The 15823-nt window shown below is 43.0% G+C and overlaps 1 protein-coding gene and 1 long non-coding RNA gene across 6 annotated transcripts in view; one reads left to right on the top strand and one right to left on the bottom strand.

The window, feature by feature from the left end:
• On the top strand, positions 1-3033 carry LOC139539413 (uncharacterized). Its single transcript, XR_011667937.1, has 2 exons — positions 1-2137; positions 2395-3033. It is a non-coding gene; the product is annotated as an uncharacterized lncRNA (long non-coding RNA).
• Positions 2878-15823, bottom strand: part of LOC139539410 (cysteine protease ATG4B-like) — a 27524-nt gene continuing 14578 nt past the window's right edge. For 2 of the 5 annotated variants that reach the window (XM_071342339.1, XM_071342338.1), the window contains exons 8-14: positions 10011-10213; positions 9743-9821; positions 8326-8471; positions 6487-6543; positions 5307-5403; positions 4063-4170; positions 2878-3819 (exon numbers count right to left, since the gene is read on the bottom strand). In XM_071342339.1, coding sequence (XP_071198440.1) covers positions 3752-3819; positions 4063-4170; positions 5307-5403; positions 6487-6543; positions 8326-8471; positions 9743-9821; positions 10011-10213 — 758 coding nt within the window. In that variant the 3' untranslated portion in view covers positions 2878-3751. The remainder of the gene's footprint in view (positions 3820-4062; positions 4171-5306; positions 5404-6486; positions 6544-8325; positions 8472-9742; positions 9822-10010; positions 10214-15823) is intronic. The other 3 variants (XM_071342341.1, XM_071342340.1, XR_011667936.1) reach the window with 2 other exon arrangements.

The raw sequence follows: 15823 nt of genomic DNA on the forward strand, positions 1-15823 counted from the left end.
TCCATCAACTGGAAAAAAAGGGACCCATGTCCAGAGGGACCAAACAGGCAGCTGTCCAGTAAACATTTGAAATTGAAGTTATCAATAATGTAAACATATCAATTTGAATGTATTATGTTTCCTAATGCCAAGAGTGTGCAAAGCTGTCATCAATGCAAAGGGTGGCTACTTTGAAGAATCTCAAAAATATTTTGATTTATAACACTTTTTTTGGGTTACTACATGATTCCATATGTGTTATTTCATAGTTTTGATGTCTTCACTATTATTATACAATGTAGAAAATAGTAAAAATAAAGAAAAACCCTTTAATAAGTAGGTGTGTCCAAACTTTTGACTGGTAGTGTACCTGGACCACCTATTGAGATGTACCTTTTGTTCAGGAAATCAGGTGTTCAATTAGATGAAAAATGAGACTGGAGTCGGACTTTTAAAGGAACTCTTGGTGCTGGTGAAGGCCCCTCTAGAGAAGGTGTATCTGACCACCTGCCTGATCCCCTGCTCCAACGTGTCCTTCATCAGAGGCCTCAACCACTTTTGTTATTTCATAGTTTTGATGTCTAAACTAATATTCTACAATGTAGAAAATTGTCAAAATGAAGGAAAAACCCTGGAATGAGTAGATGTTCTAAAACTCTTGACCGGTAGTGTCATGACATCACCGGTGTAAAGGGTTAACAAAGGCAACATCTCAATAGGTGTTCCAGGTATGTCATGACAACACCAGTGTAAAGGGTTAACAAAGGCAACATCTCAATAGGTGTTCCAGGTATGTCATGACAACACCAGTGTAAAGGGTTAACAAAGGCAACATCTCAATAGGTGTTCCAGGTATGTCATGACATCACCAGTGTAAAGGGTTAACAAAGGCAACATCTCAATAGGTGTTCCAGGTATGTCATGACATCACCGGTGTAAAGGGTTAACAAAAGGAACATGTCAATAGGTGTTCCAGGTATATCATGACATCACCAGTGTAAAGGGTTAACAAAAGGAACATGTCAATAGGTGTTCCAGGTATGTCATGACATCACCAGTGTAAAGGGTTAACAAAAGGAACATGTCAATAGGTGTTCCAGGTATGTCATGACATCACCGGTGTAAAGGGTTAACAAAAGGAACATGTCAATAGGTGTTCCAGGTATGTCATGACAACACCAGTGTAAAGGGTTAACAAAGGCAACATCTCAATAGGTGTTCCAGGTATGTCATGACAACACCAGTGTAAAGGGTTAACAAAGGCAACATCTCAATAGGTGTTCCAGGTATGTCATGACATCACCGGTGTAAAGGGTTAACAAAAGGAACATGTCAATAGGTGTTCCAGGTATGTCATGACATCACCAGTGTAAAGGGTTAACAAAAGGAACATGTCAATAGGTGTTCCAGGTATGTCATGACATCACCGGTGTAAAGGGTTAACAAAAGGAACATGTCAATAGGTGTTCCAGGTATGTCATGACATCACCGGTGTAAAGGGTTAACAAAAGGAACATGTCAATAGGTGTTCCAGGTATGTCATGACATCACCGGTGTAAAGGGTTAACAAAAGGGACATGTCAATAGGTGTTCCAGGTATGTCATGACATCACCAGTGTAAAGGGTTAACAAAAGGAACATGTCAATAGGTGTTCCAGGTATGACATCACAATGTGTACTCCCGCTGTGATGTCGATGACATCACAATGTCCCATCAGACCAACTCCCTGAATACCTTTCTCCTTCAAGTTTGCAGTTGTGTAAAACATTTATTTATTTTAACTATTTTGCTCAAAACATTTTTGTACCCTTTAGTGTGTATTTATACTTGGGATATCACTTTTCAACAGGAAAAGTTTTTAAAAAATGACTGGAGGACGTCTTTAACCCAAGGACATAGATCCAGGGCTAAGGTTAAGAGTCCAGTAACAACCAGCTGTTACAGTAGGTCTACCGGGTTTCAGTCTGGTGTACGATGCCTGACGTGGGGGCTGCCGACGCAATCCCTAGTGGTGTTCCTTCAGATCAACCCTCCGAGGAGGAGGAGGAGGCCCAGCGGAGCCAGTTTGATTTGAGATATGAGACCAGCGTCTTCCAGAAAGCCGTACAGCAGAAAGTTTGAACAGCTGAGGAAGGACCCCTCTGTCACAACCGGCATGTAAGTGGCTCTGGGGAGATTTGGGTTGTGTTCAATAGGTACAAAAGGGATAAAAAAAAACTCAAACTGAGCGAAACGGGGAGGTACTATTGGAAATTGTCCAATAAGAAGCGCTCAAGTTTTGCTACAGTGTGCACTAATGAACACAGCCCTTGGTTTCCATCCACCATTCTTTATTCAACACAAGTAAAGGCTGAATTAAGTCCTACTGTAGATCAGTTGATATCGATAAGAGTCATATTCTTGTCTTCTCCTAGGGGATTGATGCGGCCAAGAACATTGAAGATGTGCGCACAGACATTAACAACCACAGGTGTAAACGCCATTAATGCATCAGAGAATGAGCCTATCGGGGGGGAGCTGTGGAAGTGACCTACCTGGGTCATGTTCATTATGGCACACTGTAGCAAAATGTTATAGTAGTGTTAGTGTTTCTTATTGGACAAGTCCAGGTAATCCCTCACTGTTTGTCTATTTGGTACCGAATGAACGTGACCCTGGTGTCTAAGGAGCAGGAAGCCTAAATGGAATATATCCTCTTAAAGAGAAAGATCACACACTGGCCTCGATTACATCTGACACTGCCTGTACACAAGGAGAAGAGGTCAGAGAAGGGAAAAGCCTTGAATATGAAGAGGATATGTTGTACAATATTTAAGTGGGTATATATAAATCAACCATTTCAAATCCTTATTTCTCTAAAGAGCACAGCCCAAAACTACTAAATTAAATGTCCAAGCTTTAACTTTTTAAATTGTATTTTCATTAACATGTCCATTCATCTTTCTTTATGTGTCGTTAGAAGAATATAAATCATCTTTAAAATGAGCCAGTGTTCAGTACAGAGATGTTAGACATAATGGTACTCTCAATAAACAAATTATTATAATACAAGCTGCAGATTTCACTCAACCACATTTTGGTTTACAATTGACATCAGTCAATACAGGTAGTGACATAAGCCAAGTGTACAGAGTCAACCAAGTTCCTAAAGACACCGTTGTGTGTTATGGTAATTCAGTTTAGGGGGGGGGGGGGGCACCATATCACTTAAAGCACACGTGTCAATCTCATTCCACAGACGGCCGAGTGTCTGTTTTTGTTGCTTCACCCTTGTAATTGATTGATGAATTAAGGTCACTAATTAGTAGGGAACTTCATTCATCTACTTGTCTAGATCTTAATTTAATGGGGGGGAAAAAACAAAAAACCTGCAGACACTCAGCCCTCCATGGAATGAGTTTGACACCCCTGACTTAAAGGAAATATTTAACGTGTTAAGACTTAAAAATGGAGAAAACAATGTGAAGATGCACGTAGCACTGAATGTTTCCTGAGAGCTCCTGCTACCTGGTACCACCTCGCAGCAAGGAGTCTCCTCATTGGACACGGAGAGCACTACCTGGTACCACCTCGCAGCAAGGAGTCTCCTCATTGGACACGGTGAGCACCTGACCAGAAGACAACTGTTTGACACATCACTACACCATCGGTGCCAGACTGGCTAGTGATGTCACCAGTCATCTCCTGTCCCCTATGGCTTCCCTTCTGATACAGAGAAGAATCGTCGGGGGTTTCTGCCAGGACAGATAGTAACTGTATTCCTCCTGTTCATCACAGGGACAAGATCTCAAACTCTTCATCCTCAGAATCAAAGAACCGCTCCAACCGGTCTGAGAAATCTATAGACGGGAGATGGAGTGAGAAATGTAGGATTTAGCAACATTCTCACATCAATGTCTTAAACACATGTATAATCTGTAAAGATACATCAAATCACATGATCTAGTCCTCAACATAATGTCCCGGATTCAGGATTCAAGCAACAACAAAAAGTGTGTTGTAGATTAACACACTGCTCTCGACATTTAAAATGTAACTTCCACTTGAGCCGACGTCAGCAGCTTTTTAATATTTTATTTTACCGTGAACGCGATCTCCGCGAACGTCAGGGAAATTGCCTTTAAAAAGCACTTTGTCGGTAGTGCAATGCGCTTGTCCACAACGCACCTCTGACTGAATCCCAGCCTCATCTGTAAAGAGAAGTAAATCACAATATCTCTTCCCCGACCCCCCCCCACAGGTCAAGAGAATATCCCTTCCCCGACAGGTCAAGAGAATATCCCTTCCCCGACAGGTCAAGAGGATATCCCTTCCCCGACAGGTCAAGAGGATATCCCTTCCCCGACAGGTCAAGAGGATATCCCTTCCCCGACAGGTCAAGAGGATATCCCTTCCCCGACAGGTCAAGAGGATATCCCTTCCCCGACAGGTCAAGAGGATATCCCTTCCCCGACAGGTCAAGAGGATATCCCTTCCCCGACAGGTCAAGAGGATATCTCTTCCCCGACAGGTCAAGAGGATATCAATTCCCCGACAGGTCAAGAGAATATCTCTTCCCTGACCCCGACAGGTCAAGAGAATATCTCTTCCCTGACCCCGACAGGTCAAGAGGATATCTCTTCCCTGACCCCGACAGGTCAAGAGGATATCTCTTCCCCGACAGGTCAAGAGGATATCTCTTCCCCGACAGGTCAAGAGGATATCTCTTCCCCGACAGGTCAAGAGGATATCTCTTCCCCGACAGGTCAAGAGGATATCTCTTCCCCGACAGGTCAAGAGGATATCTCTTCCCCGACAGGTCAAGAGGATATCTCTTCCCCGACAGGTCAAGAGGATATCTCTTCCCCGACAGGTCAAGAGGATATCTCTTCCCCGACAGGTCAAGAGGATATCTCTTCCCCGACAGGTCAAGAGGATATCTCTTCCCCGACAGGTCAAGAGGATATCTCTTCCCCGACAGGTCAAGAGGATATCTCTTCCCCGACAGGTCAAGAGGATATCTCTTCCCCGACCGGTCAAGAGAATATCTCTTCCCCGACCGGTCAAGAGAATATCTCTTCCCCGACCGGTCAAGAGAATATCTCTTCCCCGACAGGTCAAGAGAATATCTCTTCCCCGACAGGTCAAGAGAATATCTCTTCCCCGACAGGTCAAGAGAATATCTCTTCCCCGACAGGTCAAGAGAATATCTCTTCCCCGACAGGTCAAGAGAATATCTCTTCCCTGACCCCCACAGGTCAAGAGAATATCTCTTCCCTGACCCCCACAGGTCAAGAGAATATCTCTTCCCCGACATGTCAAGTAGACAGAAGTGTTTGATATTTACCCGGAGTGATGTTGAGCACGTCTACAGAGCAGGCGAAGTGAGATGGTTGACAGTCTACCAGCTCAAACATGGGCAGGCTTCCTCTAGTGTGGGACAACTGGGGGGGGGGGGGCACACAGGTTAGATAATACACTCAGCACCATAGGACCCAATACTCACAGGGCCTGGCTAACTGAACCACAGCAGAACTACCCCTTTCTTTCTATAGATCCCCTATTAGCTGACGCCTTAGGAACCACTAGTCTTCCTGGGATCCAGAGGAATAGGAACTAACACATCAGAAAATCAGTTGCGTGTCAAGGTGAATTCTTTAAAAAAAAAAACAGGAAAGATTCACCCATTTTGAATTATATTGTTTTTAAATGCATCTCTCGAGTGATGTTCTATTGATTCCCAGGGTCATTTCATGTTTATCTGAGCTATTGGCGTTTAAGCATACAGAAATCCTGCCGGTACGATGTAGCACTGTGATAAAAGTCTCTCTCACGCCACCGGAAGTTAATTGGAATATGACTTTTAGATTGCGAAAACGTCTATCGTACATGTCAGATTACAATACTGGCCGATGTCATAACTCAGGAGAATGTTCTCTCGAATGAGCCATTGATCAAATTTTTAGCAATATTGAAAGATTTGTAATGTTGTACTTTTTGTTGACAAAATTTTTGCTAATATTTGGGTTTTTGAGCTAGCGCCCAATAGACCCCCATTCACTCCTTGAAGGAGAGCGCTCTTTGTCCCAGAATCGCCCAGAATGCACTGTGCGGCCCATTGACGTAGCATGGGCAGCATTTCCCCATCTCCTCAAAAGTGCAGGTCAGACTCCACTCTGAGGAACATCGATCTGCAGGTTGAACACGATGAGCTCGTAGACTAAATTGACAGTGCAATTTGTTTGGCCGATTTTACAGCTAACTAGCTACTTCACATGCTGATATTGTCTTTGGTTAGCTAGCCAGCCAGCCCATAGAGAGAGCACTGCATTGTGGGTTTTGTAGTCTACTTGAGCTGCAACATATTTCCACAACGATTTTCCATGTTGCTACCAACATTATTATAACGCAAAAAATGAAACATATTCTTTTCACATAGTATTATTTAACAATGTAAATTAAAGGAATGAGTGGTTTTTGGGGTGGATTTTTCCTTTAACCTCGTAGGGAAAACAAGCGTACTGTACCTTTCGGATACGCATACACCAGTCATCGAAGTCGTCCTCCGTTCTGCAGAAGAAACCCTGGTGAGCATCAGAAAACAAGACAACTGTAGGATTGTCTTCTTTACTGTGTTAAAACAATCTGTTACAGTAAAATAAAAAAAACACATCTATCGAAACTGGAATCATAAATAACCGACTTAAGAGGCATTTAGCCATTCACTTCAAATAGTGGTCATCAGAATTAGCTTGTGCTAATGCTATCATTAGTATTTATTAGAATTCTCACCTCTTCCTGAGGTCCAAAAAGGGTTAAAAAAAAAATATATATATAATAAAATTACCTCACAACACAACAGCCTACATTGTAAATAAAACATTACATCATACAAGATATATTACTACTCTATTACAAATGTACAATATCCAATTTGTAAGTCGCTCTGGATAAGAGCGTCTGCTAAATGACTTAAATGTAAATGTATAAAATCCACAACTCTACAGTGTGTGTCTAGAGTGCTTGAGTTAGTGTGTGAGTTTGTTGTCTTTTCACTTTCCGTGTCGTGCCGTGAGGTGTTACGTTTAAAAAAAAATCTATAAAAATCTGATTTTCGGTGTGGAAGAGTTCTGTGTAATCATGGTTCTGTCCCGAAGTTGATAACTTATTAAATCCACTTCAAAATCAGTGTAGATGAAGGGGGAGGAGACAGGATTATAATATGTAAGACTTGAGACATGGATTGTGTATGTGTACCATTCAGAGTGTGTGTGTCATTAAGTGCCTTTGAACGGCCTACGGTAGCAGGTGCCAGGCGCACCGGTTTCTGTCAAGAACTGCAGCGGGGGAGGGAGCGCAACTACATTTTAGGAAGGTGTTCTTAATGTTTTGTACACTGTGTATTAAAGACCTTTTTTTTTTTTGCTCTATAGTAGGTAAAGGGATTCATTGCCAAAATCCCAAAGTATCCCTTTAAATGGGTTATCGGTATGTGGAAGACCCAATTAAAAGGAATCAAGTGCAGCGTCTGATGGCTCCTCATCACACCAATAAATACTCTTTACATCTTCAACATAGGAATCCCTACAGAACCTCTCGTATGATCTCTTAGACACTACACTAGGCCCAGCCTTTGGAATCCCTACAGAACCTCTCGTATGATCTCTTAGACACTAGGCCCAGCCTTTGGATCGTTGGGTTTTCCTAGATGTGGCTTACTATATTATGATCAATACATCTGATAGATTTGGATACTGCTTTAGAGCAGATTTCTGCAGCATTAGTAAAGATGTGATCAATACATGTGGATTATTTCATCCCTGTGCTGTTTGTAACTACCCTGGTAGGTTGACTGACAACCTGAAACAGGTTACAGGCACTGGTTACTGTTTGAAGCTTTTTCCTTGAGTGGGCAGCTTGATGAAAACTAGTCAATATTTAGGTCACCCAGAAAATTGAGTTGTACCTGCGGCCAGCAAGCTAAAGTATTGATCCATCTTCTTTGACCTACATAGGCCCTGCCTCTGTCCTTCTTACCGCGGCGATTCTTTGACCTACATAGGCCCTGCCTCTGTCCTTCTTACCGTGGCGATTCTTTGACCTACATAGGCCCTGCCTCTGTCCTTCTTACCGTGGCGATTCTTTGACCTACATAGGCCCTGCCTCTGTCCTTCTTACCGTGGCGATTCTTTGACCTACATAGGCCCTGCCTCTGTCCTTCTTACCGTGGCGATTCTTTGACCTACATAGGCCCTGCCTCTGTCCTTCTTACCGCTGCGATTCTTTGACCTACATAGGCCCTGCCTCTGTCCTTCTTACCGCGGCGATTCTTTGACCTACATAGGCCCTGCCTCTGTCCTTCTTACCACTGCGACGGAGGGGTCTATTTCACAGATGTGCATGCGGCACGGCGGGTGCTGACAGTGGTAAGTGTCGTCAGGGACCTGACCGTCCTCACAGGGCTCTACTGCAGACTGGGTGGTGTGGGGGTCCAGGTAGATCAACTCCTCTCCTGGGGGGGGGGGGATAGGGGACATACAGTAAGGAGACCAGTCATAGGTGTATTGGAATAACAGACACACGGAGTACAAAAAACATTAACATTCCATGACGTAGACTGACCAGAATGAAAGCTATGATCCCTTATTGATGTCACTTGTTAAATCCACTTCAAATCAGTGTAGATGAAGGGGAGGAGACATGGTTAAAGAAGGATTTTTAATCCTTGAGACAATTGAGACATGGATTGTGTATGTGTGCCATTCAGAGGGTGAATGGGCAAGACTAAATATTTAAGTGCCTTTGAACGGGGTATGGTAGTAGGTGCCATGCTCATTGGAGTCAACATGGGCCAGCATCCCTGTGGGACGCTTTCGACACCTTGTAGAGTCCATGCGCCGACAAATTAAGGCTGTTCTGAGGGGGAAAAGAGGGGTGCAACTGAATATTAGGAAGGTGTTCCTAATGTTTAGTATACTCAGTGTATACACCACCGTTGAAAAGTTTGGGGTCACTTAGAAATGTCCTTGTTTTTGAAAGAAAAACAAAGAATAGAAAGTGGAGTGGGAGGCCCCGGTGGACAACTGAGCAAGAGGACAAGTGCATTAGAGTGTTTAGTTTGAGAAACAGACGCCTCACAAGTCTTCAACTGGCAGCTTCATTAAATAGTACCCATAAAACACCAGTCTCAACGTCAACAGTGAAGAGGCGACTCCGAGATGCTGACCTTCTAAGCAGAGTTCCTCTGTCCAGTGTATGTGTTCTTTTGCCCATCTTAATCTTTTCTTTTTATTGGCCAGTCTGAGATATGGCTTTTTCTTTGCAACTATGCCTAGAAGGCCAGCAGCCCGGAGTCGCCTCTTCACTGTTGACGATGAGACTGGTGTTTTGCGGGTACTATTTAACGAAGCTGCCAGTTGAGGACTTGTGAGGCGTCTGTTTCTCAAACTAGACACTCTAATGTACTTGTCCTCTTGCTCAGTTGTGCACCGGGGCCTCCCACTCCACTTTCTATCCTGTGTTTTTTTTTTTTTTTAAAGGACATTTCTAAGTGACCCCCCCCAAACTTTTCAGCGGTAGTGTACATAGAATGTCTGGATATCAAAAATATGTTCAGCAAAATGACAAGACAGTGTCTGTTTTTAGCTGAACGACTCAGAGGAGCTAGTAAGCAAATGTGTTTTAAGACTTTTTCAGGAGCAAATTCTTTTTCTTCAGATGTGTGGTTAGTGTACAGAACATACCAACATAGCCTATGAAGTAATGATAGTGTACAGGACATACCAACATAGCCTATGAAGTAATGGGCACTGTTGGGTTTCCCTCCGATGACACCCAGGGACTGGGGAAGCTGGAAGCATTGCTGTTTAGAAGAGACACAGAAAGAGAGGTCATTTAAAAAAGAGGCAGTTGAGCAAAATTGTCAATGGCTGAGCCTTTAAATAGTAGCAGGTGACGTTCTGGTCCTTTAACAAATCAAACTGACCGTGTCTACATGTCAATTCAATGCAATTGTGTATTATTTTTGGTATGATTGGCCACTCTGTCCCACCTTCAGGGTCTCGATGTAGGCCGTGTTGATATCGCTCAGGCCCAGCCTGAGAGGGATGAGAAGGACCAGGGGCTTCCAGAGAGCCGTCTCCTCCTCAGCCAGGGCGCAGGCCCCTTCCAGGCAGCCGTTGTGCTTCGGCATCCACCCCGGGGGCTCTGCACACGCTGCTCCACCATAGTCCAGCCAGGGCATACACAACCGCTCTGGTGAGGAAAAACATAATACATTTTGTGTACATGCTCTGGGGGGAGAGGAGAGGTCAAATATCATTAGTCTAGCTCACTCATCTCATAAATGGTCAATAGCCTGTTCCCATCTATAATTATCATTAGTCTAGCTCACTCATAAATGGCCAACAGCCTGTTCCCATCTATAATTATCATTAGTCTAGCTCACTCATAAATGGTCAATAGCCTGTTCCCATCTATAATTATCATTGGTCTAGCTCACTCATAAATGGCCAACAGCCTGTTCCCATCTATAATTATCATTAGTCTAGATCACTCATAAATGGTCAATAGCCTGTTCCCATCTATAATTATGGTGGAGACTGGTCCATAGGTGGTCCACAAGATACCTTACCTGGACTGCACTGACCAAAAAAAAAAAAGGGATTATGTAAAGGTTAAGAGTAACAGTTGACGGCTCCGTCTTTAACCACATGTTCTATACATTGATGAGGCATAGTGGTAATGATGAAGTAGCCAGTGATCTAGAACTCGGGAGGGAGCACTACAAATACATGTAAAATGAGTCATCATCTCCTCAGTTTGTTCCGACAGATGTATCCTATTGGATAGCCTATCATCATATAGAACAGGACAGATGTATCCTATTGGATAGCCTATCATCATATAGAACAGGACAGATGCATCCTATTGGATAGCCTATCATCATATAGAACAGGACAGATGTATCCTATTGGATAGCCTATCATCATATAGAACAGGACAGATGTATCCTATTGGATAGCCTATCATCATATAGAACAGGACAGATGTATCCTATTGGATAGCCTATCATCATATAGAACAGGACAGATGCATCCTATTGGATAGCCTATCATCATATAGAACAGGACAGATGTATCCTATTGGATAGCCTATCATCATATAGAACAGGACAGATGCATCCTATTGGATAGCCTATCATCATATAGAACAGGACAGATGCATCCTATTGGATAGCCTATCATCATATAGAACAGATGTATCATCATATAGAATATGTATAAAATGCATCCTCCAATTGTAACGTCTTCCTATGCCCATACAGTCTCAAGTTATTGTTACATCTTTTTTTAAATACCCTCAAAACACCAGATTTAGGCATACCTACAGTACCAGTCAAAGGTTTGGACACAAATCAAATCGTTATTGGTCACATACGCATATTTAACAGATGTTATTACGGGTGTAGCGAAATGCTTGTGTTCCTAGCTCCAACAATGCAGTAGTATCTAACAATTCACAACAATACACACAAATCTAAAAGTAAAATAATGGAATTAAGAAATATATAAATATTAGATCGAGCAATGTCGGAGTGTCATTGACTAAAATACAGTAGAATAGAATACAGTATATATACATATGAGTAAAGCAGTATGTAAACATTATTAAAAGTAACTAGCGTTCCATTATTAAAGTGGCCAGTGATTCCAAGTCTACGGCAGTTGCCTCTAAGGTGCAGGGTTGAGTAACCGGGTGGTAGCCGAATAGTGATGGCTATTTAACAGTCTGATGGCCTTGAGATAGAAGCTGTTTTTCAGTCTCTCGGTCCCAGCTTTGATGCACCTGTACTGACCTCATCTTCTGAATAATAACAGGGTGAACAGGAAGTGGCTCGGGTGGTTGATGTCCTTGATGACCCTTTAGCCTTCCTGTGACATCGGGTGGTGTTGGTGTCCTGGGAGAGCAGGTAGTTTGCCCCCGGTGATACGTTGTGCAGACCGCACCACCCTCTGGAGAGCCTTACGGTTGCGGGCAGTGCAGTTGCCATACCAGGCGGTGATACAGCCCGACAGGATGCTCTTAATTGTACATCTGTAAAAGTTTGTGAGGGTTTTATGGGCCAAGGCAAACTTCTTCAGCCTCCTGGAGGTTGAAGAGGTGCCGTTGCGCCTTCTTCACAACACTGTGTGGTTGAACCATTTCAATTTGTCAGTGATGTGTACGCCGAGGAACTTGAAGCTTTCCACTTTCACCACTGCTGTCTCTTCGATGTGGACAAGGGGTGCTCCTCTGCTGTTTCCTAAAGTCCATGATCAGCTCCTTCGTTTTGTTGTCATTGTTGGTAATCAGGCCTACTATGCATCTGCAAACTTGATAATTGAGTTGGAGGCGTGGGTGAACAGGGAGTACAGGAGGGGGCTGAGCACGCACCCTTGTGGGGCCCCTGTGTTAAAGATCAGTCAAGGTGTTGTTTCCTACCTTCACCACCTGGGGGGAGGCCCGTCAGGAAGTCCAGGACCCAGTTGCACAGGGTGGGGTTCAGACCCAGGGCCTCCAGCTTAATGATGAGCTTGGAGGGTACTATGGTGTTGAATGCTGAGCTGTAGTCAATGAACAACATTCTTACATAGGTATTCCTCTTGTCCAGATGGGATAGGACAGTGTGCAGTGCAAATGGCGATTGCATCGTCTGTGAATCTATTGAGGCGCTATGCAAATGGAAGTGGGTCTAGAACGTCAGGTGGAGGGGATATGATCCTTGACTAGCCTCTCAAAGCACTTCATGATGACAGAAGTGAGTGCTACGAGGTGATAGTCGTTTATTTCAGTTACCTTTGCTTTCTTGGGTACAGGAACAAATGGTGGACATCTTGAAGCAAGTGGGGACAGCAGACTGGGATAGGAAGAGATTGAATATGTCCGTAAACACTCCAGCCAGCTGGTCTGCGCATGCTCTGAGGACGCGGCTAGGGATGCCGTCTGGGCTGACAGCCTTGAGGGATAACACGCTTAAAATGTCTTATTCACGTCGGCCACGGAGAACGAGAGCCCACAGTCCTTGGGAGCGGACCGCATCGGTGGCACTGTGTTATCCTCAAAGCGGGCGAAGAAGAGGTTTAGCTTGTCCGGGAGCAAGACATTGGTGTCCGCGACGTGGCTGGTTTTCCCATTGTAATGCGTGATTGTCTGTAAACCGTGCCACATACATCTCGTGTCGGAGCCGTTGAATTCCGATTCCACTTTGTCTATGTACTGACGTTTTACCGGTTTGATTGCTTTACAGAGGGAATAACTACACTGTTTGCATTCGACCATATTCCCAGTCACCTTGCCATGGTTAAATGCGGTGTTTCGCACTTTCAGTTTAGCGTGAATGCTGCCATCTATCCACAGTTTCTGGTTTGGGTAGGTTTTAATAGTCACAGTGGGAACAACATCCTCTTATACACTTCCTGATGAACTCAGTCACTGTGTATACATCAATGTTATTCTCCGAGGCTACCCCGGGAATATATCCCAGTCCGCGTGATCAAAACAATCTTGAGGCATGGATTCCGATTGGTCAGACCAGTGTTGAATAGACCTTGGCATGGGTACTTCCTGTTTGAGTTTCTGCCTATAGGAAGGAGCAAAATGGAGTCGTGATCTGATTTGCCGAAGGGAAATACCCAGTGGTGTAGTGCAATTTGCACACCTACTCATTCAAGGTTTATTTTTACTATAATAGTGAATATATCAAAACTATGAAATAACACATATGGAATCACATTGTAACCAAAAAACAGTGATAAACAAATAAATATTTTAGACTCTCCAAAAAAGTAGCCACCCTTTGCACACTCTCGGCATTCTCTCAACCAGCTTCACCTGGAATGCTTTTCCAAAAGTCTTGAAGAAGTTCCCACATACAGTTGAAGTCGGAAGTTTACATACACCTTAGCCAAATACATTTAACCTCAGTTTTTCACAATTCCTGAAATTTAATCCTAGTAAAATTCCCCGTCTTAGGTCAGTTAGGATCACCACTTTATTTTAAGAATGTGAAATGTCAGAATACTAGTAGAGAGAATGATTTATTTCAGCTTTTATTTCTTTCATTACATTCCCAGTGGGCCAAAAGTTTACATACACTCAATTAGTATTTGGTAGAATTGCCTTTAAATTGTTTAACTTGGGTCAAACGTTTTGGGTAGCCTTCCACAAGCTTCCCACAATAAGTTGGGTGAATTTTGACCCATTCCTCCTGACAGAGCTGGTGTAACTGAATCAGGTTTGTAGGCCTCCTTGCTCGCACACACTTTTTCAGTTCTGCCCACACATTTTCTATAGGATTGAGGTCAGGGCTTTGTGATGGCCACTCCAATACCTTGACTTTGTTGTCCTTAAGGCATAACTTAGGAAGTATGCTTGGGGGTCATTGTCCATTTGGAAGACCGATTTGCGACCAAGCTTTAACTTCCTGACTGATGTCTTGAGATATTGCTTCAATAAATCCACATAATTTTCCTTCCTCATTAGCCTGAGTGCCAAGCATCACGTATGGAGGAAACCTGGCACCATCCCTACGGTGAAGTATGGTGGTGGCAGCATCATGCTGTGGGGATGTTTTTCAGTGGCGGGGACTGGGAGACTAGTCAGGATCGAGGGAAAGATGAACGGAGCAAAGTACATCTCTGGAGAGACCTGAAAATAGCTGTGCAGCAACACTCCCCATCCAACCTGACAGAGCTTGAGAGGATCTGAAGAGAAGAATGAGAGAAACTCACCAAATACAGGTGTGCCAAGCTTGTAGCGTCAAACCCATGAAGACTTGAGGCTGTAATCGCTCCCAAAGGTACTTCAACAAAGTACTGAGTAAAGGGTCTGAATACTTATGTAAATGTGATATTGGCAACAAAAAAACTCTAAAAATAAATTTTTAACTTTATCATTATGGAGTATTGTGTGTAGCTTGATGAGGTGGAAAATAAAATTTAATCAATTTTAGAATAAGGCTGTAACGTGACAAAATGTGGAAAAAGTCAAGGGGTCTGAATACTTTCCGAATACACTGTAAATACAAATAGGTTAATATCATTGCGAGGCATTGTATTGTGTAGCTTACACACTATCATAAATACACTTAATTAGCTTGAACACATGTTAACAATATAACATATTACAGAATAGGAAATGTTTAAAATAAAAATTTCAAAAAAGAGGTGAATTATCATTGTATAGCTTACACGCTGTATCATAAATACACTTAATTCGCTTGAACATGTTTACAATATACCCTATTACAGAATAAGAATAAAAAATAAATTAAAAAAGAGGTGAATTATAATAAAAAATTTAATTTATTTGCATAGATTAAATCAAACCAATTCATCAAGTATTGAACATAAATCATTACTGTGTTGAATTACACGAAATGTATTTTAAAACAGACATAAAAATCTATATTTTGGTGTATTCATGGTATCTCAATAAACTAGAACCTTAACTGACTTATGACCTCCAGCTTGACCAATCTAGAAACGGGTCACGCATCATTCTCAACCAATAGCGGCTCAATATCCCAAGCAGGGCGACACCAACTTCCAGATAGAGTCAGGCTCCACGCTGGTTCGGGTGTCGCCGTAACCAAGTGGTCACATTTAGTTCTGGGTTCCACTGCGCAAGAGGGGCTCCGTGGAGTTTTATGAATATCAAGGCAGACACATGGTGAATATAGACTTTCTGATTGGCCAAAGAGGTCAAGCCTTTGCCTCTGCAGTGGACAGATATAGCCTATAGTTCAATGTAACTTCCGGCGCCGAAAAGAGATGGCCGCTACGCTTCGCGTTCCTTGGAAAATATGCAGTATTCTGTTTTTTT

Source organism: Salvelinus alpinus, chromosome 15 (genome assembly GCF_045679555.1).
Source record: "Salvelinus alpinus chromosome 15, SLU_Salpinus.1, whole genome shotgun sequence".
NCBI classification, from domain to species: domain Eukaryota; kingdom Metazoa; phylum Chordata; class Actinopteri; order Salmoniformes; family Salmonidae; genus Salvelinus; species Salvelinus alpinus.